The sequence below is a fragment of the Clinocottus analis genome, unplaced genomic scaffold (genome assembly GCF_023055335.1).
Source record: "Clinocottus analis isolate CAN_PGR_092001 unplaced genomic scaffold, fCliAna1.0.p SCAF_19, whole genome shotgun sequence".
Taxonomy (NCBI): domain Eukaryota; kingdom Metazoa; phylum Chordata; class Actinopteri; order Perciformes; family Cottidae; genus Clinocottus; species Clinocottus analis.
In genome coordinates this window covers 6,072,531-6,099,424 of record NW_027175920.1, presented here as the reverse complement: position 1 = coordinate 6,099,424, position 26,894 = coordinate 6,072,531, and the positions used below count along the sequence as shown (strand labels likewise).

Below are 26,894 nucleotides of genomic sequence, written 5' to 3'. Positions count from 1 at the left end.
AGTTAACATAATTCTTATTTTATTATTAATTACATACGTAAAAATGTATTTGTCTGAGTTTATGTTGCCCTGGAGACATACAGTAATTACAAGCATAATTTATGGATTAGCAACAGATGATGTGAGCTTCAGAGCAGTAACATTAGGGATCTTGTCCTGAGTTAGCCTCTGGCGGTCCATTAGTCCACAGAAACCCCTTCATCAGCTCTCCTCTGCAGAACCTGCACAAAGATCACAGAAATCACTGACACCTTTGATATCGAGCTGTGCCGGAAATTTTCAATCGGAGAGATCGGCTCACCTGTTTCATTTCTTCGCTGATGGCTGAAAATGAAAGAGCACAGACAAATCACGTAGTGCACATGAAATGATAGACACACTATTGAGCATATTTGGACTAACCTGCCCAATAAGAAGACGGTAACACCACAGGCCCATCGACAGGCAGCTCAGCCAGCCACAACAGCTCAGCTGGATCGTCAACGAATAACTCCACCGGTTCGTCCACACAAAGCTCAAACTCTGCCACAATCAACATAAACACATATGTTCAATTCAACCTCCTGATTTCCAGCAAGAATCAGAAATATAGTACTAAATAAAACTATTCAGGTCTTGATTTTCCCTATTAGCTGGTACATTCTCCGGTGGATTTTCCTAAACTTAAGGCACCAGTTTTGCTGCTGTAAAAAGGATGCCTTAAGTAAGTTCCCTTTACTTTGAGTTTTTATATTTATCTTCATTATGTATGTATTCATTTATGCATTGTGCAACCTTCAGTGGAAAAGAGTATACAAGTAAGAAAGTAAGATGACAGCTGACAAACTTATTTGACCGTGGTAAGCTGCAAGGTCCTGGAACATGTTTTCTTGACCTGTGACTTCATCTTCCTCCTCTTTGAACCAGGCTGTGACTGTTTTGACTGCAACACTGCCCTCGGACATGGACGATCTTAGGCTTTTGCTCCGCAGTCTGTTTGCCAAGTGGGTTGTGTCACAAATGTAGGCCTCCTTGTACAAGTGACTGGCTGAAAACAAGAAAAAGGGGTTAAAGTCCCTTAATATTTGTTTTTCACAACATTGTTTAGTTTGGTAAATGTTTGGTTGTAAAGGATATTCAATGAATCATTGTGAATATTCTGTAAACGGTCAAGACAAAGTTTGAAATAAAATAGCTATGACAAAACTAAATATTTTCTTTTCAATTTCGGACCCTGCATGTCATCTAACTGTTGGATGTAGCCGACTTCTCCTCTGGTGTTGATGTGGAGCCGGTGACTGTCACTAAGGTGCCTCAGGACGTGTTTGGAGTGGAAGGCTGACGGAGTGTAATACACCAGCTTAGGGAGGCACCGAGAGCCCACTGCCGCGATTTCAAACCTGCTGCCCTGGAGAGGGAGAGAGAAGGAGGGTACAATCCAAGAAGTGGGCCAGAGGATGTGGCAACATGCACGTCTATGTGAATACTTTGTATATGTTGGTGTGTATTTTGTAGTCAACCTGGAAAGTGAGGCGGTCAATGTCGGTCCAGGAAAAGTCATACATTAGACACAGCTTCCCTTCCAAATCCTAAAGTAAAAAGGTACTACATGTAAACTCAGGAATACATCGATTAAGAAAGTTACAGAAAGTGTATTTACATCTACAAGTAAAACCCCAAACAGACCCACCTGATAAATACAGACACCTTTCAGTTCCACACCAAGAAGGATTGAACTTCTCATTTCTTTTTTCGCCTGCACATAAAATACAAAAAGGGAAGCAGAGTTTTTTCATGTAAAACATCAGTTCTTATAGCAGCCGGTGTTGCAGGACCAATGTGTTTCCTCAGTTAAACACTCTCATGGACGGCCTCACAACTTTATGATTGTTCTAAGGTCTATGTTAAGACCGGTGCAGTATTCAGGTGGTTTGTTCCCTGCAGTCAGACCTGTTTGATCCTGTAGAAGGTGACCGGTCCATCCTGCAGGTTGCCGGCCTCTTTTATAAAGCGCAGGACGGCTTGGCTACGTGTCACACCTCTCAGCTCAATGTGTAACACCGGGCAGTGCCGGAGCAGGAAGTCTCGTCCACGACGCTTTATCAGCTGAAGACACAACTCATGTTACACAAAAATATTAGGTTAGGTCTAAACGCTCACACTTTTCTCTATTTTTTTTTACCCAGCAGGGGAAGTAATCTTCAGGAAGAAAGTAATGCCTGCGTCTTTTCTCTTCTTCCTCCTCGTCGTCGTCATTCTGCTCTGCTCTCTGCTCCAGATCTCCGACCTCAGCCTGCAGTGCAGAAGCTGCCAGCTGGAAGAACAAAGCTTCCTGATGGCGGCTCTCTGAAAGCAGTACCTTCTGCCTCAGCTCATCGTAGTAGAGCTGCCGCACTTTGCTGCTCCTTAAACAATGAGAGGTTGACTCTGTATTGTTAGCATACGTTAATATAAAGCAGATGTGATGTTTAAACCTGTTTAAAAAAACATAGACGTCTATGTACCCCTAGGGTAGTGTATAAATCACATCTTCATTTACTCATAACCAGTAACATATAGACTGAAATTTACACATCTAAACCAAATCTCACCTTACACTGTTTTCTTATCACAACCAAGTTATTCATCGCCCTTGTACACAGGTACACCATTTTTAGTTTCGGTATGCAAATTTCGAGCAGAGGCATAAAAATAGGTTGTTTTTTTTAAAAGGTGAAGGGGATATTTATACATTTACAGACAGATAAAAAAGGTGATGAAACATACACTTACAATATCAGCCAACCACTCTCCACGTAATACTGAATTCTCAGAAATAAGATGAATGGAACCTGGAACTAAATGAAGAATACATATTTCAACAGAGTCAATGACAAATGTTTCTGCTCACTACCTCAGTCTAGTTAATAATCAAAGAAACAAACAGAAATAATGTAACAACAACTCAATGCACATTTTATTTTGCGGTAGATATTTCCCTGAATAAAAGGACAAAGATGATCTCCTGAGATAGAAGGATATAGAATCTGCTTTATCACTCGGCTACATTCAATGGTACAGCTGCGAAGAAAAGGACGCAGAGCTTAAACTCACCATTAAAGTTCCTCTGTTCCATTGTTTGCCAAAGTACTTGCTCAGTTTTTTCTCCAAATCAATGAAGAGGTATTCATTATCTGGAGGAAAACAATGCACACATTTAATTAACTCAGAGAAAACACGGCATAGCATAGAGTTTGCGTGTTATCTTTAGCTTCACAGGCTCCTGTAAGTTAAGTCAGCAGCCTCCCTATATGTCAGCGTCTCACAATAAATGACTTGAAAACATTTACTCTTGAACTCCCACACAGACGCTAACTGACCTCTGAGAACCGCCAGACCAAAGACTTGGAGTTCACTGACGCCAAGCTGCTTCAACACACTATTCAACACCTCGTGGCCTCTGGCTCTCACCTAAAAACCACACAGAACAAGAATATGTACATAAGAGTACATGTGAGCTTTGGTCCCACACTGTGAGGTATTTGGGCTTTTTGGTGTCAGCATTTTGTGAATCATTGGTCAGAATGTTTGATTTTGTTCTTATAGCTTAGAAATGGAGAAAATCTTCCCTTAAAAATCAGTCGGACCTTCTCCAGAGTAAGGATGTCGTGATAATGAAAATAATACACATATGATAATATTTTCTAAATATCCCAGTGCCTCTTCAATCATTTTGGTTACTTTCCCTTCTTACTTACGGGTGACAGACTCTCTCCACCCCTACACTTGTACTTTTATCTTTATTTTTATGAGACAGAACACATTTGATGGTTCGCATTAAGATACATTTGATGGTTAGCATTATCATTATATGATAAGATATTGCTAATGACATTGTTTATTATTTTGGCCGTGATAACTGTGTCGTGAAAAACCTGAAATTGTGATCCAGAGTTTAATGATTGAGTTGCATCATTCAATTACAATAGAACTGTAGTTTGAAAATGCTTTTCCAGTTTGAAGAAGTAACCTTAACGTATCCCAAATATTAAAATGGCCACGTCACATTGTATCACATTGTAATCTGGCACATCGATGAAAGCCGGGCTCTTTATATTTCTAATTCCAAGTGATACATTAAAACAAAAGATTTAACAAAACATGAATATGACACAAAAGACACGCACCCTGACGGGACAGTCCAGGTTCTGCTTGTTTGGTAGAAGGATGCACACTCGTCTCCGCGTCGTCCTCATGGTCTCAGGAGCTTCAGTTGGTCTCAGGCCTCCGTGCACCTTCCTCTTGTCCTCCCATGAGCAAACTGAAGTCAGCCGGCCTTCCTCCCCGACCCGAAACATAATGACTTCTCACTCTTGTTGACGTAGAAACACAGAAAAGCATCACAAGCTCACATTGCAAATTGTGTTTGTAGTATCTCTTTAGGCCTTATCCATGTCTACAACATTCTCACTTTAAAAAAACAAAAGACAATACAAGCAACAAGAAATAATATCAGGAGAAAATCAAGAATGTGTAGTTAGGAGTCGAAGAGTTGGCAGACATGTTGCATGCTGCTACAAAAACATCTTAAAAGACTGAAATTATTAAGAGAACTCTTTGGCAAAAGATGAGTATTTGTTAAATTATCACAACTGTCAAAATTGAGTTCTGGTTCAAATGCAGCATACAAAAACTATGAAGTAACATATCTGTATTGAAAAAACACATGGATGAAGTCACTGAACTATGGTCAATCAAAAGGAAATATACTTTGTTACTTCACGTGATATAAATACAATCAATTCAAAATACTTAAATGTATACTGACACACAGTAGATTCCCAAACATGTACTGTCACGTCCTGCCACTAAAAAATAAAATCCTGAAAAGACAGACAAGACACACTGGTTACTCTATCATTAATTTATTTAAAAACAAAATCTAATAATGCCAATTGTGCTTTGCTCGGAGAAAGCAAGAACAAAAAAAGTGACACTTTTTGTTTTTCAGTAGCTGGTGATTCTTCTTCTTCTAATCATGACAAGTTCTCGGCCCTTGTGTTGTTGTTTAAATTACAATCTACAGTGTTCTTTTGGATTCCCACACAAAATAATCTTTGTTAACATGCACAAAAACACGACAAATAAAAACACAATCAAAGAACACTACAGTGTATTAAAAAGGCACCTGCTCCCCAGATACAGGCTTTCTTTTATCCTACAAAGTTACATAGTTGTAGAGGGACGTTGTTAATGCAGCTTCAGTAGCAGTTAGTCTCGATGAGCAGTTCATACAAACTGTATCACGTGTGTACCGACTCCATCGAGTACTCTACAATATCACACTGACCTTTTCGGGGGACAGATGAGATACATTCAAAGAGGTAAACAAATTTAACTTCATCTCCGAAAACAACTATCTTTCTCTGCAACATGACCGTAAAATACAATTCTCAGGTTACGTGGAGTTCACATTGAAATGTCCATGATTAAAGGCGACCAGAGGAAACATGCAGTACAGTACGTAGTGTTTTTTTTTTTTTAATCTTGGCGGAGAAGGGGGGGCGGGGGGGTCCTTCAGCAGATTGTGGGCTCAGAAATGCTTTGACTGTAAATCTAATCTCTTTGATCACATTCACATTTAAATGACACACATTTCTGTTCCTCAACATGCTGCGGGCGTCGCTCACCGATCCTCCTCAAGTTTCCATGTCAGGGTTATTTTGTACACAGATTTTCAAGACTGCATGAAAATATGCAGGTCTCTATTATTAAATTAAGCAATATGTTGACAAACAGCATTTAAGTTAATTGGAACAAGCAGTGTTGTTGATCACCGTCAACAAGTCTTTCAGAATAAATATTCACTTCAATGTTTACCACCAGACACCCAATGCCCATTTACTTTTATTGCCCCGACAGACCAAGAATGTTGATTTATAACATTCACATTGTCTTCTTCACATTATCAATCTGAGAAAATGTTGTTAGCATCTCCTCTAACAATAATAATCAGAAATTGTAACAAACCTTTTTTTTTGTTGCCTTTTCCAAACACATTCCTTCTATTCTTCTCTATCAGTTGGTGTGCACTTAAACACCAACAGTAACTTAGATGTTGTACATTTATGTTCAATGCTAAATGTCTTCAGATTTTGAAATACACACATAGGACAAGGTCTAACTATTGAGTCATGTCATGTTGTTTAGCAGTAAAATTAAAACAAAATGGTAAATGTTAATCAGCTAAATGCACAAGAACAGTACACTGAGATTTTACTGTCAGGTTTGACTGTTTTTTCCTTTTGGGTTTTCTTCTGATAGCACAGAGTTTTTACTTTTAACCTGTCTGACACAAATGTTTCTACTTGTGCATTTTGGAACAAAAACTGAATTTAAGTGTGTCTATAGAACATTTTCAGACTGTAATTTTGTGAAATCGAAACAATTTGAAGTGAAGCACTGAACCAAGAAACATAAAGAATAGATAAACCTGACAGTCGAGGACTATTATTTAATTTTCAGTAGTCTGCATTTAAAAGTATACAAAAGAGAAATACATCCTCTCCTTCCTTCACCAGTACAACAGATACACTATCTTGCTAACATTTAGAGACATTATCTTTTGTTTTAATGCACTACAGAGTGGATATGTACCATTCATTTTCTAACCACACTATGCATGTCCTTTGTTTTGCAAATGCCCATTTTATTGGAGCCAAACTCTCAGCAGTTATGCTTTATCAGCTTTTATGAAATAAATATATAGGAAAAAGTGGTAGTGAACCCAAATCTCTGCTTTCCCTGAACGGCGTGATCTAAGAGTTTCTGAGCTTGTTGCATTTGAACCTAAGTGAATGTGATGGCTGGCATCAAGTATTCTAAGTGCTCTGCTATGTACCATTGATCAACAGGTGAATAAGCTGCTATACTTTCAATCAAAATCCCATGATGAAAAGTGTAACTGAATGCACTTAGAAATCAGTGGTTTGAATGCACTTAACTGGAGATGCTTATGATTTTAGGCTTCAACTGCGCCAAACTTTCAACAGGATATTTTTGCACAGCAGAACTGATTTATTGCTTATATCTTTGATATTTTAAACCAGTAACTGTGGAGTATAATGGATCAAAGCTATCTATAAGGAGGATTAGATTTCAACATAGCAAATCAAAATTTGGATATGTGCGCATTTTGCAGGGAAGAATCTTTCTATCTTATGTCCCTACATCATTAAAGTTGATGACATCAGTGTGCGTGTATTTATTTAAATGCACAACACATTTGCCTGCTCTTCTGGCCTATGTACAGGGATTTGTTTTTAAAATGAGCCTTTCATCAAACTACTATTTTGACATGTCTTCTACTGTATGATAGAGTGCACTGGAGAAAATACAGCAGTTTTACAAACAAACAGAATTAACATAAACACGTCTTTGCTTGTTTATGTTTACCATTATCTTCTATGCATATTTCGCTTGATTACTTGAATAGACGAAAGGCAGCTTGCTTTGTTCTCATTGCTGTAAAAGTGATTCCTATTTATTAACCTGCTCGAGTATATTTTCTGATTAAGTTTAAAATTTTGATCATATTAAAACCTCATGACTTCACTGGCAAAGTTCACAAAGAGAGGATGATCTCTAGAGGTACCCCATCAAAGAACATTACATGTGTTTTATCAGCTGCACAGTTCTGAGACAGGAAGTCAGAGACTGGAACAAAAAGGGAAGACTGGCTTCAAGTCTCTTCCGGCTAACAGCTAACAGTTAGCGGCTGTTACGTGAAGGCACTTCCTGGTAAAGCTTTCCACAGAGTAGCACCTGGGATTGTTTAGAAGTAACCAGTAGAAGCCCTTTAATGGAAGGACCTGGGATCTGAGCTGGGCGTGTCGGTCACAGCAGGGTGAAACCCATGATGTACTGCAGGAGTTTGTTCCGATTGGCCTGAGGTAGAAAGGTGCTGCTCAGCTCCAGAGTCGTCACCTGGTTCTCTCTTCTCTGCTTTAGGACCTACAGGAGATCACAACACAAAGCAAACTGAACTCCAGTTGGAGGAATCCCAGACCCTACTTTGTTTCAACAACTGTTAGCAGCATATCATGTGCTCATACACAAACTCTTACCCCGAGCTCTTTGAATGTCTTCACTGTGTTCTTAACCAGGTAATGAGTTGCACTTTCACCTGGTAAAAAAAACACACAAAAGGATAAATGATTGACATTATATTTTTTTAAATATTGTTCTAGTCAACTCATAATTAATCTTCAGAAGATATTTTTTCTCTGAGATATAACTGATATCTTACTAATCGATTTCCAGCAACTGTTTCACAATGATTTGTCTTTATCATCCTAAACGGATGAATTATGGAGTAATTACGCAATGTCCTTTATGTGTTTATTCTAAGTTGAAATTAAACCTGGATGATGAATTTTAAATAGAATAACTGTGTATGTAGTGAAATATTGCAGTAGTACCATAAGCAGCCACTCCTCTCTCTGTGCGGGTGAGCAGGTATCTGAAGAGCCTCTGGGTGTACTCGGACTCAGCCATGGGCTGACTCAGACTGTGGACAAAGATTGCAGCGCCGCTGTAGGCCTCCAGCACCGGGCTGACAAGTCGCTGAAGAAAGACGAAGAACTCCTGGTGCTCCGCGGAAACGCTCACCTAAAACGGGGAGAGAAGGTCAGTGACTTAATGTCGCCTGATAGAACTTGAAGATGTTGGTGCTTCTGTGGGCTTTAATAAAATAGTCTTTTGAGGTAAGTATTACTAAAGTAGACCTTTAGGTAGCGATCTCTCTGCTCCTCTCCAAAGTCACTGTCCTCGTCCTCCTCGTCGCTTCTCCAGGAAAGGGGCTCTGGGAACTTTTTGGGCCAAGGTTCCTCTGTGGGACTGGGACTCAGTTCTTCCTGGTCCTCCTGTCAAACACACAAACATTACAGCCGACCATCTGGGTCTTGAAAAATCCCACCACATAATAGACATTCAGTGAGAACATATATTTTACCACACTTCCCAAGATGTTCATCATTCATGAGTCTACTATCAGCATTAGTCACAGTGGTTACGTTCATTTTTTTGTCCACCAGCCGTTTGTATCTGAATACTGACCTCTGCTACGTAGAGGACTCCATATTGGATCAGCCGGGTCACTGCATCATGAAAAACCTGGTAAATGGTCTGACAGGGCTGTGAGACAGAGAGGAGAGGAAGAGCCACTGTGAAACATGCAACGAACGAGTCGTTTGAATACTCAACAGCAAATCAACAGATTCATTAGTTTGTTTTGACAACAAAGATAGTTTCCTCTTGCTACTTGCTGTACTAATTTTGTACAGTGCAAAAGGAATACATTTGATGTCAATGTGCAGGACTTACAGGTGCTACTGCCACCTCATTGATAAGAAAGTGAGAGAGCCCGGCGGCCTTGCGGATGAGTCTCTCCTGACTGAGAGGGAGGCTGCTGGCACCATCAGGCGGTTGATCAGACTCTGATTCCGCGACCATCTCTCGTTGCAGTGACAGGATGCTGCAGGCTGGAGACATATCATAAAGTTAAAATCCAGGCCTAAGAAAACTGATGACTGATGTAATTTATAACGCCAACAGCTAATTTGACCTACAACACACCAGTAAACAAGTAAGGTAAGGGATGCATCAGATTGAGCTCAGAATACAACATACCAATGAATGCATCAGAAATGAAGACATGGAAAAGGCCATTGCTGTAAAAGTTGAGCTCAAAAAGCGCTGGTACAGTTTGGCTGGGTGCGATGGTGAACTCTCCGTTGCGATTTGCACTGCTAGTTACATTGACGCAGTTTCCCAGCAGGTGGAGGGCACGCATGACCACGTCCTCTGAGTTCCCCGAAAAGCCCAGATCAAAGTCCCGTGACAGGATCTCCTCCTTCATGTTGAAGAAGTCCTCCACGAGCTTGGACAGCACCACCCCCTGGAGCAGAGAGGAGGTAAAAACCCAATCTCACAAAGAGCCCCCCAAAAAAAAACAAAGACTCAAAATGCTAAACTGGGCTTGAGTTTGTTATATGCAGCACTGGCCATTTCTTCAGAAGAGAAATATAATTTCAGTAACTGTTTCCCACTGCAACCCACTTCCATCAGTGTGCCTGCAGAGGGCAGCGGCTCACCACTAATGTACAGAAGAGAGGACGCAGGAAATGTGAGCTCTCGAACAGTGAGGGACATTCACTACTATCATGCAGAGGTATGTGACATTTGGATCACCTTGGTGTAAGAGAGGATGATGGGCAAGTCTAGGATGACCAGGAGATTAAAATAAAAAGAACAGAGGAGTAATAGAAAAAGAGGGAGGAGGACGCGGTAATGGGTGAGAACCGAGAGAGGACATGAAAAGCCAGACTTACCTGTCTGTGTCTGTACAGCAGCAGACAGGCTACAATGTGGGTGGACATGATTGCTGATGACTTATTAGCCGCTGTGAGAGAAGATATAAAGATATTATGTTAAAAACAAACAACAGACAAACAAATCTATCACCCACAAATATGTGATTTGTATTGCTAAGATACAAAACAGACGCTATGTTGTTAACCATCTGACCTGAAGACAACAACTTAATAAGTATGTACAGATGAGACTTGTTGGCTGACCAATGTTGGAACACACATTTTGAATAATTAACATTTTCAACGTTTGACTCACATTACAGACTAAAAATAAAGTTACTAATTGTGTACATTTAAGCAAGGTTTGTCATTGGAAATTAGGTATGCTATAACACACGATTAAAAACATCCAAAAGAGTTGATTACATTAATAAGATATTAGGGTGACAGAGAAAATAATGTAGTGTGTGCGTGTCTGTGTGTGTGTGTGTGTGTGTGTCTCCAAGTGCACATGCCTGAGTACAAGGGTTACTAGTGGTCATATTGAGTATGGCTCAGGTTCAAGGGTGTAAAGCGTGTGTGAGCAGTGGTACTGCATTCCTCCCCTCCTCTGCTTCTCTTTCCTCCCCTTTATCCTATTGGCTGAAAACAACATGCCATCCAGCTGGAGGCTTTGTGATTGGCTGAGAGCAAAACACAAATGAGCCTAGCGTAGGGGAATGCAGCTGAATGAGCTGGGGAGAACCGGTTTCTTTAGCGCTTCCCCCGCGGTAAAAAAGCCCCGAGTGATGTGAAGTGGACGGACTGATGCTGTGCTGTGTTGGATTTCAATTAACGGAGGCAGTTTGATGGATAGGATTTCACGTGTGCAGCCTTAGCTCCAGCCAGCAGGTGCACTTTTAACAGAGGATGAAAAGGAGAATGATGTGTTGAAGAAGAAAACAAAAGAGGAATGCATAATGAAGCAGCAAACATGTGCTCCAGTGTTTTAAATAAATGAGATGTGATCGTGCCATAAGAAAGGTAGCTTAACGGGCGATCCTGGTTCGAAGACTTTTAACAGGATTGCATTCATATGTTGCTATCTTTCTATTCTACAAATTAAAAATCCACCAAAAGTTGCACTGTGACTTTGAAGTGAAGAGCTTTAGTCAACAAACTGGAGAGTCATGGGGAGGCAGATAATGACCTTTAATGTTACATGTAAAAGGCTATAGTTAGGGTGTAGCAAATCCAATGGCTGCGCGGTTGTGAATTTCTTACTGAAGAGGACGTGCTTGGCGAGGTTGTTAATAAGTTGTCGTCTTAAAATGTCATTGGGCAACTCTCTGTTCAGCTGCTCCTCTTCCTGCCCCTCAAACAGCTGAGCATCAGGTCTGGAACAACAACAACAACAACTCAACTTGTAAATATAAAGACTGAAGATTGTAAGCTTGATATGGTATGAATAAACCAGTTCATTTCACAGATGTGTTTATTAAATAGGTGTTTATAATAAGTAAAATGATTGAAACCACCAATATAAGTTCAAATATAATATTTATTGGATTTGTTTCGACTAACGTGAGACTGTAAATAAAAAGTCTGCTGAGTGTACTACTTTTCTGCTTAACAGCTTTATGCTGCAAACAAACAGCCCCCTGTGTTTTGAATAAGCACTAATCTGAACAGAAAGAATCTTAATATTTTACCAAATGTGATCTTTCTATTACCGTTAGCCTCCTGAACATGTGGTTCTTTCTGCTCACTTTTCTTTCTAAACTACTGCTGAGTTGTTACATGTCTATCCAAGACAGGATAGGCTACTTTTCAGCGTATGGGTGTTACTATACATGCTGTTGGGCACTTTTTATGAAACATTATTTGCTATTTGTGTTTTCACTTGGCGCAGCTAGCATTAGTTCTGAACTTGTGACTTCAGACTAGCTGGGTTGGAGCACTGCTGTCTTTGTTGATGTACTGTATGACTGTTGTATTTTGAAGGGACAGCGCCAAACTGAAGTGACCCCTGCCAATGTTAACTTAGTGCTGTGCGCAGATGTCAGATAACAGACCATGCTGTGAAGTAGCAGGAAGGAAAACACACAAGGGTTCGTAATATTACAGGTGTGAATGTGGGGCAGCTGATTTGTGGTCAGAGTATATAGCTGATTGTCAGAGTGGGACCTGTGTGTGTGAGTGTGTGCGTTTGCTCTTACTGTGCAGAAATAATGATGGGCATCAAGGTGTGCTCCAGGGACACCGACGGTGGAATATGGCGGCTTCTTTGAGAGTCCAGGTACTCCTGCATTAGACACACAAGACAGTATTTTAAAAACTTTATACAAGCCACATTAATGAATTTATTATTCTTACTTTTTGACACATTTCAGCCCTTTAAAATCTAGAGCGATTGCTGAAATCTGCTATAGGCAGTGGAAATGGAAATTGCTTTGCTAAGCAACAGCTTGCGTCTATGTTAACTTCCTTTCAGCTCATGTCATCCACATAAAACAAAACAGGAAATGAACTGTGACACAATGGATATAAAAACATATGAAACATCTATATTTAAAGCTTCACATGTGGCAACAACTGCTGTAGTTCTTGTGTACAAAAGCTGATGCAAACATAGGGTCAGTCACCTTTAGAGAGAAGGGCTGGTTGAAGTCGACTCGGACGCAACCATAGTTCTTCCTCAGCATCCTGAACACTCCACATGCTATTCCCCACAAACTCTCATTCTGCTTAGGTTTTCCCTGGTGGGAATAAGAAGTTCAGAAGGTTACTTTATGTAGATCATCATAACAACATACTCTAGTTATCCCACTGCTTCCCACCAACTTCAACATATATTCAGTTTATTTGAATGACCGAGGAAAACACCTTTGTTACCAAAGCAAAAGTACACACAAACAACAGACGTCCACTAAGTACTTACCAGCTGCTCACTATTGTAGTTGCCTTCAAGGATACGATCATAAGAGATGCCAACTGGAACCACGAGCACATCGGCGATGGACCCAGTGCACATTGTGTCCACCACGATGGACAACATGCCTGCACGCGCGGTAGACGGCTTACCGCTGCGGGAGCGAGTACCCTCCAGGTAGACCTCCAAAAACTGATGCTGACGCAACAACTCCTCTGTATACTGAAGGGAGATTGATGACACACAGAACCAAATGTTGAAGTGAGAATGGTGGAATAAAGATGAATGATTAAAAAGGTGACAATGGAAGTCAAAAGTGGGACAAAGGTGTGTGTAAAGGTCACAATACTTTTGATGAAACTGCAATTTGCTGCAAAGTTTTTGACATTCTGTACAACAACATTGACACCTACAAAGTGGAAGACAAGTCAAGTGAGGGCTGTGAAGCTGCTGTGTATGCAGCCTGAATACATGTTTAAAGTGGGTGGTGGTCTCCAACAGTTTGACCCTCAAACACACCGCAGGGCACTGGGCACCTGCCAAGGCAACCATTTTGTGTAACAGTATTCAGCGGAGTACAGCTGTCTCTCTCGCTACGTAGACACTTTAGAGAGGAGAAATTTTGTTTCCTGAAATTGACTCCATCCTTTTCACAGCTACCTCTAAATGCCAGACCAAAATTAGAGCAGCACATGGCTTTTTATTATTAACCTCTGCCTGCCCATGAGGGAATTTGGTTAATTGCATTTCTGTGGCATGCCATTAAAATGACATCTTCTACCAAATTTAAGTATCACCGTGTCCATTTGTCTACTCTGTTTGGTGGGAGGTGTTGTATAATATATGGGGTACAAAGAGATTAAATGTAGGTCATGCTTTAAGAACAGTTGCTGATGTCTTAAGCTGATACCTCTTATCTTATATGCACAATGCACTTCAATCTTCACAACTCCCTTCCAAACTCCAAACATGCACATTAACTGCAATTTCTATGATAGACTGTCAGCCATAAGTAAATCCACTAAAGCAGCCTGGCTGTTTTGAAGAAAGCACATTTAGAGACTTTGCGCCAAAAGTAGCAATTGACGACAAAGCATTAGTATTATTATATGAACACAGTAGTCATTGACATTAGTTCTCCTTCAGGTTTTCTCATTAACAAAAGCTGTTGATCCACATTATCCAAATGCTAGAGCTGAACAAAAGGTTCAGTTTCCAGTTTTAATCAGGCTCTAATTCCCATTCAGTCTATTCAAAAGGCTTTCGCACCAGAGACTTAAGAAGCAATATGCACATATCAGGGGGGAAAAACATTCCTACTAGCGTCACAACAGCGACTCACGCTACTCTTCAAAAGTCAATGTGTGAAACATTTTCCAGACATTGTTTGGACATTAAAAAAGGCAAAACTTTAACCATCAAAGTTGTGACCATCTGTACTGTAGTTACAAACTGATATAACTATCACTCTTCATGTAATCCCTTTAGTTACCGAAGACAATGTGTCTCAATATGTTAGAAGATGTATAAACCTACTTACGATCACAACAGAGAAAAAAGGACTATGACTTGGATCTCGGTCAGTGAAGTGAAGAAAAGCAGCATAACATAAGCTACACTCTTAAAGGATAGTAGTAGTGTCTAAGTAACTTATTTTTAAAAAAAGGTAATATGCAGAGACTAATTGTGCATTTGGAGCTTTGATTAAGGTTCCCGAAAGAAGCTTTGAAGAATCGTATTTTATGATATCACCCACATGATATGGATTAAAGTAGAATATTTTGTTGGATAAAACCATTGAAAATGATTTTGTCAACCTTTTTGCAAAACATTTTCACTTTTAGATGTAGTTTTTGTTTAAAAGTTTGACTTTGATTTTGAACATGGCCATTATGAATGAATCTTCAAAGCTACAGTCCTAAAGAGAGTGAGAGAAAAAAGTGCAAACATGGGCTAACATTACGTAACAAAAGCTTTGAGGTCTCTGTGCCCATCACTCAGGAATGAAAAGAGCACACAGAGCAGAGAAGCATGAAGACAGCATGCAGTTATATCATTAAAAAATGCCAACAAACACACAGACATAACTCAATTTCACAACGGTATGATAAACCGGCCTTTACTGTAGAAGATAAATAGACTCTTGGGACTTACTGCAAATAAGAGTGATCTGTACAAAACGTCTTTCTTTCCATTCCCCGTTTCCTCCATTTTTCGTCGTATGAAAAATCCTCCAAGTTTACGGATAAGGGTGCTGAAGAGAAAAAAGAACGTTTGATCATCTGGCTTTCACACAAAGTTTTCTACAAGGGCAGCAGCGGTGTCCTCATCATTTTCAGTGGGCTGCAACATCGTAATAGTCCAGTAATTACAACAGGCCAGTAATTTGGATTATGGCATGAATTGTGATTAGATATTTTAATTGAGATGTGGTGATACTCTTTAAAACATGTAATTATTGAGTATTGTTGACAGCTATTCCTTACAATGTGGAATCATGTTTCATGATTGGCTTTACTTATAGGCTTCTACACATGTATATGTGCTGAACCCTTTGGTCGTATATTTCTTATCTCTAAAAAAATAAGTTTCACTTCCTTCTTTATTTCCTTATTGTTTTCTGATACTGTCTGTATTCTCGGTGTTCCTGTTCTCAGTAAACATGACTCAGTTTGGTACCTTTGGGTGGTCTATATTATAAGCACCCAAGTACTATAGAATATCTTTTTCAGAACCTTAAATATCATTTTAAGCAGGTTATAATATAATAATAAAATTTTAAGCACCTGTTGTCACCCCGCCTACGTTGATATTAATGTTCCCTCGATGTATAATCAGTGTCGAGCTTTAGTTTCACTCTTTGGATCAGTTTTAATTCCTCTCTGATCCACTTTCAAGGATTTCTTTTTCTTCTTATATCAAACTGATCTTTGTGTTTTCACTTAGAGAACACATATACTATACATCTTCTTTCTAGATCAAACTGGACATGAGGCTCTGTGGGCCTTTTACCTGAGGATAGGAATGCTGAGGTTGTTTCCAGCAGCAATGTGCGGGGCTTTGATGTTGTGACAGAACAGGATCAAGGTGATGAGCAGGTAGTCAATGTGGGATTTGTGAACCGGGAGGAAGACCATTGGCACATTTTGCTGTAAAGACAAGACATAGATGCATTTTCAAATAAACACATGTCTCATTGCAGATGACTCCAGTTTAAACAAGGACAGTGAAGTGAATAAGTAAGAGCAACCTAATCTAATTTGATATAATGTCTACAGTAACTATAATCTACATTGACAATGCCTCCGTCAGAAATGTATTGCAACGATCAATATTTGTGTAGTTCCTGTGGAGACACTGTATGTTTTTAAATAGCCTTCTTGTATATTTTGTGAAGAAGGTCAAACTGGGACAGTATAATCAATAATGTGTGTGTGTGTGTGTGTGTGTGTGTGTGTGTGTGTGTGTGTGTGTGTGTGTGTGTGTGTGTGTGTGCGCGCGTGTAGTTTCTGCTGACCTCTGTAGCAGCTTTCTTGACCATTTCCAGCTGACCCTTGTGGATCTGGATGCTCCAGAAGAAACCATTAAAGAGCCTCAGAAGGACCCACCCTGTCAATCTGAACAACAACAACAGTGTGAGAAGATGTGGAACAGGGACCAAGAGGGACATCTTGAGCTGTAGCAGAATCTATTCTATTTTAATTTCATGTAACATAACGTGAGGTGTCTAGCCTCGCACATAGTGTACTTTTATAAGGTTTTATTAATGTGTTAGAATATTAATCAATGACTTAAAAGCAAGATTTCAGCTATACAGTATGTACCTGATAAAGGACGGTGAAATGTTGGCCACCATCTCCTGAAGGAAGGCCCTGGCTTTCTGCTTCACTTTACTGATTGCTTTGTGCTCCTGGCCTGGCTGGCTGGCTGCAGCATCCAAATCTGTGGCAACCTCCACAATAGAGCTCTCCACTCTGCCATGGACCGATACACGGAAGTGGAGTTTTATTCCAACAGGGGACATACTCTCATGCTCAGTTGCACATTGATGGCAAGTTCCAACAAATGCATCACGTTACGTCGGCTGTTACCTGCTGTTGTTGAGCACATTGTCCACTACGTTCCTAGTGAACATGTCCTTGTTGACATCTCTCTCCATGACAAACAGCACATAACTCAGCCTGCGCGCTAGCCATCCCCGCTGTCTGCATCAAGACACATTAACACATACATTTTCAATAATGTAAACACAGAAACATATAATTGAAGAGAACATTTTTACAAATATACCGTGTGCGTGGCTAATGGGTGCATTGTATGTTGTGTGACTATATACATTTACAACTGTTGAAAAGAATTATAAAAATATCTGTCTCATACTTACACTCTCGCACACACAAAATAAAAAAAGGTATATTTAAACTGATGAAAAAAAAGGTTAGCAAGACAGAACTCAGTCTTTGTTGTTTACACAGATTTCCTGGTAATTTAACCCATTTTCAGGTAACAGATATCAGCATTGGTGGGCATATACAGACAGCTGACAATACAATAGCCCATAATGGCTCTGGGATGCAAATACAATTTAGAAAAATTAAATATAAGAATATAAAACTTATTTCAGCTTTTTCTGTGCTATTTGGAGCATGACGACAATCACCGCTCACTTAGGTACCGCTATCCAAAGGGTCGCCTTTGACTTGGAAGGTTCATACCAAGCTTATCATTATACTGTTTGAGGTTAAGCTATTAAGATGTCTGACGGAGTTTTGTCTGCTAAAGTCAGTCACTGGATGCATGTGTTCGGTGTCTACTGACAAACATTTTAAATTATTCAACTGTCTACCTTTCCACTGTGTCACAGATCGGCCCTCTTGGACATTTATTAGGAGGGCCAGCGCCTGCCGCACTGTATTGATTGTACTATAAAAGGTAGAGTTAGAGCTCTTGATCTTGTTGCAGGTTACAAATAAAAGGTCAACAGAAGCCAAAACAGCATGTGAAAGCCAACTAGCTCGCCATGTAGTTTCAGAAGTTCAATATGTTCCTCTTATCTGGCCAATAGACTGCTCAGTGTAAAATACTGCAGAAAGAATGGAGTAGGTTTTGCTTTATTTACCTGGTGTGTGTCTCATTAATGTAGATGACGTTGCGCAGTCCCAGAGATGGAATACTGGGGTTGAACAGTTTCTCCTGGGACCAAGACAATAATAATAATAATTGTTATTATTATTATTATTATGAGGAAGACACCATCCACAGAACTTCAACTAAGAGCTTTAGAAACAGTAATGGGTTATATATTTGAAAAATAAATGCATGAAAGGTATATTGTATTTTATTTCACTGACTGACAAGCACTTATTACAATTGATAAAAACTACAATTATTTTGCAGGCAATGAGACTAAAGACAAAAAAAAACTGGACACCAGATGAGCATCTTTACAGAGCTAAACAAGTGGAGTCACCAATGTTTTATTTTGTATACTGTGTCAGACCGGCCTAACAGTTACACAAAGTCAGATTGGTCTTATTTAGCTTGACAGATATTTACACAGCCTTTCATTGGCTTGTCACTATTAATGCACTGCCCATGTACCTGTTACCACTGTGGCAGGAAAACCGACCCCTTACACTCAAACCAATACTTCACACATTGTTTTGAAAGGAATATGTACAAAAAAAAAAGAATGTGTTGCCTCTGCTGTTACAAATGGAATTTGAATTTTGGATATAGAAAAGATGTCATGGTAGATTGACATCAAAACAATACATTATAATGTTCAGTTGGATTTACCATCAGATGGATTTCTGGTGTCTGAAAAACATTAACATTATAACAAATAATACCGTGGATGAGTCTAGTCAAATTAATTAGCGTCGGTGTAAAATTACCCAGCTCTGTGGCGTACAGGAGTGACAGCAACGGCCCACGAAGGGCCTCTTTCTGTTCAGCAGGCCCTCTTTCCATGTGCTGGCAACACAGCGCAGGACTGAGGGGCTGGTGCTGCGGTCCTTTATTAAAAGACATCCACACAGAAAAATCATTGACGGTGCTGAGACAAGATCCAGATCACATATGATCTGACAAGATGTGTAAGGCAGATCCTACTGTATAATGGCATTATGAAGATAAATTGATGGTCCGTGGTTTACCGAGTCATCGTTGGGGTGTTTCCAGCGGTTGCACCACTGTTCTCCATTGTTCACCTGCAGCAACAAGCCATCTGACAGCTCCATGCTCTCCACTGGCCTTTTCTCTCCCTCCAGATCACACACCACTACCTGGCAAGCTGGAAAGACACAGGGATATCACATGGTTACATGTTTTTATTATATCAATGCAGCCATCATGGCAATATGCAAGTTTCCATTTTTTTAAGCTTTAGCAGTGAGCACTTCAACAGAAAACCAGAAAAACTAGATGTAGCCAGTAGTCTAAAACATGTGGGCCTCTCCCACACGATGCATCACCCTGCTAGTATGAGTTTGGTTCACTTAACACTGGTTTGCTCCAGTTAGGCCAGATTTGCAGCGAAATATCAGGGTTACATTGTTACAATTGTCTCCAGACACTTTGTATACAACTCACAGGCTGGCGGGCTGGTCTCCTGTGGTTTGAATAACTAACAACAATCCATAGCAGGGAGTATTAATCATCACACGTCCAAACATCTGAGCCTGGAGGACCAACCAGGTGAAAGTCACAACTCAAAAGTATATCGAGCAACTCAAATGATTTATGCACACTCCAATATCATCTAATCATTTGTTTAAGTCTATAATTTACTTGCTACACTTCTTAGAAAGCTATTTAAAAAACAGTATGATGCAGTTTGGAAGGGCAAAGATTTCTTCATTTTAAGAGCCACTGATTTTCCTACATGTTAATCTAGATTATTCAGCAACCTTTAAACTGCCAGTCAAACTAAAGTGTTCCCTATCATAAATATATTTGTATACAGCACTCAATAGTATTGCGACAGTGCCACCAAACAAATTATTGCTTTTTAATCTACAGTAGTTGCATTTAAGTTGCATGAGCAGGTTTTTGATTATCACAAGTTAGACAGGTTTCCTGTGAGTACACAACACTTCATCTGATGGACTAGAGCGAGTTCTGTGAAAAAAGTCAAAATCAGAACACCGTCAAATTGTGCAGCTCTACAACTATACAACATATGAGTGAAACCTGAAACACTGGCCAGAAGGGGGTTTGGGAAGAGTCACTATTGTTTTTACTGTAGCTCTTTAAATATTTGTTGCAGGATTGTTAACAACTGGATATTTATTCAAAACAACATTTATTCCCATCTAATACATGCTAATTGTATAGCGCTTTAAAAAGAGTACTCAAAGGCCCATATGACAATGGGTTTCATCAGACAAACGCATTTGCTGTGTACTGCCCAGCCGACTATCTCAAAATAGCCTCTGAAAGTGTATAACAAGATTATATACTTGGAAATGGGCTGTGCCCTGATTGCATATTTGCCAGAGGCCACCTTAACAGCTTTGGTCCATACAGAAATGGACTTGGAGTAGAATAATTGTCAAAGAAATGGACAAAGTATTCGACTCAGTTACAATAAGTGTTCCAAAATAAATTTACATAGGGAGAGACTTTTTCCTAAGTATTATTAGGGGAGTTAATTTGTCTATTTTTTTATACTTTGTGTTTTATATGTTTTATAATTGATTGATATTTTGTGAGGATGTTATAAGGATTAAAACACCGTACAACAACAGTTTTGTATGACCAACTCACACATGCAGGTCTCATACTGTATTGGTTACTGCCGTGTTACCCTTTTACTGCAATATGCAGCATCAGGGTCCCAAATACCTACAAATACAATGAAAAACTTTGACATTGAAACCTCTCTGCCTGTGGTTTCCACAATTGTCCATTTCAACAACTAACTACAGAGTACATGAAGAGTCCAACAGGCTGGAGAAGCAAAAGTACAAAAGGCAATTAACAGAAAACATCACAGCCAATGCCTCTGATGTGTTTGAAAAAAAAGTTAGCGAGTCACTTTATAAATAACAGTGGCATTGTATAGTGTGTGTGTAAGATAAGGGGACAGGCACATATAGCAGCTCCTATTTTCTGTAAAAAAAAAAGTAAGTCTGAAAACTGTTCCTGCCTGACTAGTCCATCAGCAGATGAATGCCCTGTAAGCCATTACCGTGTTGTAGTGTTGTGGTGGGAATAGGTGACATGCACACTGATGAGGGGAAACTGGGTTTTCAAAGGGGTCAATGACCGAGAGTACACTTGATGGGCTGACTTTGTTGGAAACAAAACAAAGAAGTTGAAGAATGAGGCGTGTGGAGGGGTTTAAGTGACAGGTAAATGTAGCCAACCATGTATATATATATATATATTGGCTAATGTACTTATGTGGCATTCCCCTTATCATGCAAATGATATGCCATCCATCACAAAGTGTTTCCGCATGATAAGAATTGAGATGACATTTCTTGCGAAACACTAATGTTTTAAATCACACACAATCTTCAATAATTATCCATCCTCATCAGCCAATGCAGACTTTGATCTTTACAGACATGTATACATTTATGAAACAATTACTAATTTTACAATTAAGAAAACCCCACAAAAACACAACTATGACAATACTACAATATTCTTGAAGGAGACAAATACCAGTATTCATTTCAAAATCTCTTATCGTGGGACAGCCCAAATCCCACCTGGCCACAGCCTATTCATCTTTTAGAGGGCAATCCCCCTTCTCTTTTCAGAAACACTGTACACGACTAGCTAGCTAGGTTAATCCGCCACACATCCTCCAAGCTGACTGCCATAAGCAGGTCAAACAGGAGAAGTCTATGTGTGACAGATGGGTCGTGCAGATAACTAGCTGGGCAGACAACAATGGCACCCGCCCGGTGTCTGGTTCGGCTACAAAGTAACGCCGACTTGTTCGGCTAACGCCGCAACCTCTTCATTATAACTGGTTAATAAATGGCATCAGTGGGTCGCTCGTGTCAAAATAAAAACCCCACGACTGATGCGGGCTCGGTCGTCGTCTTTAGCATACTGCATGGCATGCTGCCGAGCCTCATGTGGCACAAACCTGACGTGAGAGTTTAAGGGGAAACGCATTTAGCCCGCACGGAAGATAGGCATTGTTGAGGCGTTTCATTATATTGGGTGACCGAAGAAGCCAAGGTTAGATGTATAGAAACCTCCTGAACTCAATGTCAATGTAAAGTGAAATGGCTAACGTCGGGTTGCACCACTAACATGCGATTTATGAATGAGATTTAGCAGGTCGCCGGTCGCAAATGTGCCAACGACGTCGTGTAAGCTAACGTTACAACGCAGTTGTTTCCATGACAATACATGCGCGGCATCAGCTCGTCAGTTAGCTTTACTTCAACGGACACTAGCCCGCAAGCCAAGCTCGCGAGACCGAAATCTGCCTTACCTTGAATGTTGTGTTACGCTGACTCATATCTCACAAAAATAAACTCGACGACAAAATCTTGCAGCCAGCCAGCCAGCCGTTTTGTTCCTTGGTGTTTTTGTGTCTCCCTAAAAGAGCTCCCCCGCTCTCCTTCCAAGGCTGGACGGGCACAGACAGAAATGTGTCACCCGGAGGAAGAGCGCTGTTATTTCAGTACAGCGGAGCGGTGAACTGCCAGAAATACCGTTTTGCCAGCGGCCAGGAGAGGGCAGCACCGCACCAACGAGATCACTGTGCGTCTGTTCCCCCATTCATTAATTTGATCAGCTGTAACCCAAAGACTGTATGCAGGTAACTGTAGATAATATGAAACAGCCTGCGACCCTTCAAGTACAATAGACCATTGTGTTTCTCTGTTAGATTAAACTGAATTTATGTGGCAGTGTGTGTGTGTTTGTCTATGACATTCTGGTTTTGTAATAACAACGAAAATGTGTTACTTTTTAGTCCTTAAACAAAACAATAACACATAGCCATAAACAGCATTTACATAAAGAACAGACGCTTTATACATTAAAGTTTTTTAAACATGGATGTAGCGCGTCCTCCAGTGGTGGAATATTTGTACTGTATGTCATTGGGAGGTACCACTGTGCTATTAAGGGGGGTGTCAATAAAACACTTCGTGCCATTATAATGGTAAATTAAAAGACTACGCTGAAAATATATATTAAATTGAACGTCTAAATTGAAGACATATTTGTTTTAAGTTACTATACTTCCTCAATCTGTTGCTATATTTACGATTTTATGACAATTCGGTGTAGTTGGATAACCCATGACGATATGTATAATGGTCGCGACTAACTCGTTCTATTTCCTTCGTTTCTGCCAAGCTAGTAGCAGCCATGAGGTAAGCGGCACATTGCGCTTTTAAATATCTGTTTTTATTCTAAGTAAAGATACAATAAGATGGATGGATTCGTTATTTAAGACAAGTAGCTCGATTTTACTTCTGTTTGACGATGAATAACATTATTCGTCAGCTTATTTCTACCAGAACGCATGTAGAGTTAGCATGGGGCCTACGTTAGCTAAGTAAGCCAAATAACCCATACATGTCACACCATGTTCCTGAAGCACCACATATCTTTAGCGGCTAGTTAGCTGGTCACAGTGCGGTATTTAGCGTCGATTTCGATGTTATTCGAACAAGTTGATCAATAATGTCAGTTTAATTAAGGGAGCAAGCTATTATAGTGCAACACATTTTGGATGGGTGCACTTTTTCTCGGGAGCGTGCGAGTGGGTCCTCAATTTACGTTTGCTTAAAGAGCTCGTATTTATTAATAACATGCACTTTCATTTATTTTATTTGTAATCTCATTAATAATTCATAATACACATTCTGCACACCTGTTAATCACAGTCACCAGTTTGCCATTTGCTATCACACCCGATAAGAGCATTCCATTTGCACCTTTTTTTAATAAACCAGTTTGAACCTGTTGGTTCTCTATAGCCAATGTGTATTTAGTCCCCAAAGAGTAAACCTCACGCAATTAGAAAATTGGATTTTATAGTTGAGCATAATCTATTATGGTCAGATGAGTCATTTTTTCATGAGCACACTGACACAGGTGAACAGTAGGTTGTGAATGTTAATTAAATGCCAGATGGGAACCGGTAACTGGCAGCTAATGTTTATTCAATAGCACATATTTACGGTAGAAGTACTTTATACTTTGATTTGGGAATCACGAGAATACTTGTATGTTTATCTTTTTTTTAAAATTCATAGCTGATCTTATAGGATTCTTAGGGTTGTATCCCTATTTGATGTCCTGCAAAACTAATATACCCGCATGTTTAGGCTCCAGAAGCGATTGGCATCCAGCGTCCTGCGCTGTGGAAAGAAGAAGGTGTGGTTGGACCCAAATGAGACCAACGAGATTGCCAACGCAAATTCTCGTGAGTAGTTTACTTTCCATTGGTCTACTCTCCCTCTGGATTTGTGTGATGAGTTTCAGAGGACAGCATCTTTTATTGCATTGTATTTGTACCACAGGCCAGCAGATCCGAAAACTGGTGAAGGATGGACTGATCATCAGAAAGCCTGTGACGGTTCATTCCCGTGCTCGCTGCCGCAAGAACACGTTGGCACGCCGCAAGGGACGTCACATGGGTTATGGTGAGTAATGTCTGTCTCCTTTTCCTCAATTACTTCACGCGCATCATTTTATATGATTTCCCAGATCCTAGACTGATTCATATGCAAGTACGAATTAATTCAGAGTTGTGGTTATGAGACAAAATTAAACTTCGCCTGTTAGTTTATTTTTTTTATAAAAAGCATTACATTGTAAACTGTGTGAAATCTTGCAAATGGCAGTTTTGTTTTGATACACACCCTTTTTATAGATTTCATGGTGACTTATCATATATTTCCTCCTGCCCAGGTAAGAGAAAGGGTACTGCCAATGCTCGTATGCCAGAGAAGTTATCATGGATGCGTCGCATGAGAATCCTGCGTCGTCTCCTTCGTCGCTACAGGGAGTCCAAGAAAATTGACAGGCACATGTAAGTGTGAATTTACTCCCTCGTATGAATCTAAGCGCAGAGCGCTGGTGAATAAGCCAGTGTAGTTTAAACTCCTACTTTAGGAATAGGCATCATGCTTTGAGATGCTCTAAGGTATTTTTTTCCCTCCAGGTACCACAGTCTCTATCTGAGAGCCAAGGGTAATGTCTTCAAAAACAAACGTATCCTGATGGAGCACATCCACAAGCTGAAGGCAGACAAGGCTCGCAAGAAGCTGTTATCGTAAGTTTCTTTTTTTTGTCTATTAATTCATACGGATAAAGATTTTTACTGACAAATAACCAATTTTGAGCTTCTTTTTTTTCTGGAAGTGTCAATGTATAATGGCACTTACCCATTAGCGCATGTGTTACGGTCAAATAATGTCTGCCGTCTCCACCTTCTTTTACCCAAACAGTGACCAGGCTGAGGCTCGTCGCTCTAAGACGAAGGAGGCCCGCAAGCGCAGAGAAGAGCGTCTCGTGGCCAAGAAAGAAGAGATGATCAAGAACTTCGCCAAGGAGGAGGAAGCTTTAAAGAAGTGAATTTAGATTGAAAGTTTTTCCTGTCGGATTCCCTTTTTCTTTCTAATAAATTTGGATAAAAGAGCCATTCGTAGTTTGGTGTTTTATTATATGCCTGGTTTGATGTTAATTATTCAATGTTGGGAGACGCGAAGTATAGAAACGAGTGATGACTTAAAACTAGTAATTGTTAGATGCCTTTCATTATAAAACAAGGTTTTTCAATGACAATTCATTTCTTGAGACTATCATTGTTATTTATCTGATTTATATTTAAGTGCGAGAGGCAACACTTTATATATATTTACATACGGCCATCTATCTGGGATATTTTGGCACTTATCTCAGAAAGGTTGGTGTGGTAAATGTGTTCATGTGGCTTGGGAAAAGACTACACATTTTTGTGTTTGTTCTCAACAGTCCAGCAAGTGGCAGCAGAGCACCAATAAACTTATCTTATCGTCAGACTTCTTCAATATCAACCATCCAGATGTTTAAAACTCTGAAGGACAGTGTTCGATCAATATTCAATCACTTTTAAGCTCTATAGCAGTACAAGCAGACATTTTCTGTTTCTTTTTTCATTTTTTGGGTCCAGTGGATGGCTGTTAGTTCTGCTGTTAGATATCTGTGCACATAAAATGATAGCCACTGATGGACGCTCCAAATGGTTATCGCAGGCAAAAGAATGCACTGTCCGCAGAGGATTCGGTGTTTCTCATGATTTATTTAGCAAAACAAAACGAGCAATTGAAAGAACAAAGAGAATCATGTCGCTGCTTCTCCTGCTCTGGTAAAAGGCCCACCCCGGTGCACGCTGCCCTGTACCTGCCTATACTCCTATATCTAACCGCAGGTCCCAACATAGTTACCCAATTCATAAACGAACCACAAACCAAGTATACTAAACAAAACAATGAAACTACACAAATGATTATCAAAAGAAAAATCTAAATCTCGTGTACCATACCATGTGTGAAGTAAATAACTACATACTAACTTAAAATCAATAGCTCCGATAACTGATCGAACAAAGGCAGCAGCAGCCTTGTTCATGCATCATGTGTTACACAATGTGTGTCACACAGGAATTGTCCAAATGTTCT

General features: G+C 39.9%; 3 protein-coding genes across 4 annotated transcripts; 1 reads left to right on the top strand and 2 right to left on the bottom strand.

Annotated features, from left to right (window-relative positions):
- Positions 1-59: 59 nt before the first annotated feature.
- LOC137789698 (FERM domain-containing protein 6) lies at positions 60-4,316 on the bottom strand. Its single transcript, XM_068583455.1, is given in 13 exon segments — positions 60-221; positions 302-324; positions 403-563; positions 862-1,027; positions 1,213-1,387; positions 1,500-1,568; positions 1,670-1,735; positions 1,930-2,085; positions 2,162-2,384; positions 2,752-2,810; positions 3,073-3,152; positions 3,339-3,429; positions 4,146-4,316. Coding segments are annotated over 13 exon segments (1,482 nt in total). The 3' UTR covers positions 60-179.
- A 3,153-nt stretch (positions 4,317-7,469) lies between these two features.
- gpam (glycerol-3-phosphate acyltransferase, mitochondrial) lies at positions 7,470-22,897 on the bottom strand. Its single transcript, XM_068583075.1, has 21 exons — positions 22,706-22,897; positions 19,401-19,537; positions 19,140-19,259; positions 18,362-18,435; positions 17,334-17,447; positions 17,067-17,216; positions 16,760-16,859; positions 16,255-16,391; positions 15,397-15,496; positions 13,252-13,464; positions 12,956-13,069; positions 12,530-12,615; positions 11,595-11,707; positions 10,350-10,420; positions 9,649-9,916; positions 9,343-9,500; positions 9,076-9,153; positions 8,745-8,882; positions 8,439-8,628; positions 8,085-8,143; positions 7,470-7,971 (listed from the first exon to the last, which is right to left on the bottom strand). The coding sequence occupies exons 2-21, from the start codon at positions 19,482-19,484 to the stop codon at positions 7,855-7,857; spliced, it is 2,484 nt and encodes an 827-aa protein (XP_068439176.1). The 5' UTR covers positions 19,485-19,537; positions 22,706-22,897; the 3' UTR covers positions 7,470-7,854.
- A 631-nt stretch (positions 22,898-23,528) lies between these two features.
- LOC137789472 (large ribosomal subunit protein eL19) lies at positions 23,529-25,876 on the top strand. Of its 2 annotated transcripts, XM_068583101.1 has the most exons (6): positions 23,529-23,597; positions 24,558-24,655; positions 24,753-24,875; positions 25,144-25,264; positions 25,397-25,507; positions 25,683-25,876. In XM_068583101.1, the coding sequence occupies exons 1-6, from the start codon at positions 23,593-23,595 to the stop codon at positions 25,807-25,809; spliced, it is 585 nt and encodes a 194-aa protein (XP_068439202.1). In that variant the 5' UTR covers positions 23,529-23,592; the 3' UTR covers positions 25,810-25,876. The 2 variants fall into 2 exon arrangements, with proteins under 2 accessions (XP_068439202.1, XP_068439201.1); XM_068583100.1 differs by lacking the exon at positions 23,529-23,597 and having other exon boundaries at positions 24,550-24,655.
- The last annotated feature ends 1,018 nt before the right edge of the window (positions 25,877-26,894 follow it).

What these genes read in the sequence shown, in the direction of transcription:
- gpam (XM_068583075.1), bottom strand. Translation starts at nt 19,484, where the DNA reads ATGGAGCTGTCAGATGGCTTGTTGCTGCAGGTGAACAATGGAGAACAG. An exon ending in ATTTCACCGTCCTTTATCAG is followed by an intron (nt 16,860 to 17,066) that starts GTACATACTGTA and finishes GTTGTTGTTCAG; the next exon opens with ATTGACAGGGTGGGTCCTTC. An exon ending in CTCAGCATTCCTATCCTCAG is followed by an intron (nt 15,497 to 16,254) that starts GTAAAAGGCCCA and finishes TTTTCTCTTCAG; the next exon opens with CACCCTTATCCGTAAACTTG.
- LOC137789472 (XM_068583100.1), top strand. Translation starts at nt 24,550, where the DNA reads ATGTTTAGGCTCCAGAAGCGATTGGCATCCAGCGTCCTGCGCTGTGGA. An exon ending in GGGACGTCACATGGGTTATG is followed by an intron (nt 24,876 to 25,143) that starts GTGAGTAATGTC and finishes CCTCCTGCCCAG; the next exon opens with GTAAGAGAAAGGGTACTGCC. An exon ending in GCTCGCAAGAAGCTGTTATC is followed by an intron (nt 25,508 to 25,682) that starts GTAAGTTTCTTT and finishes TTACCCAAACAG; the next exon opens with TGACCAGGCTGAGGCTCGTC.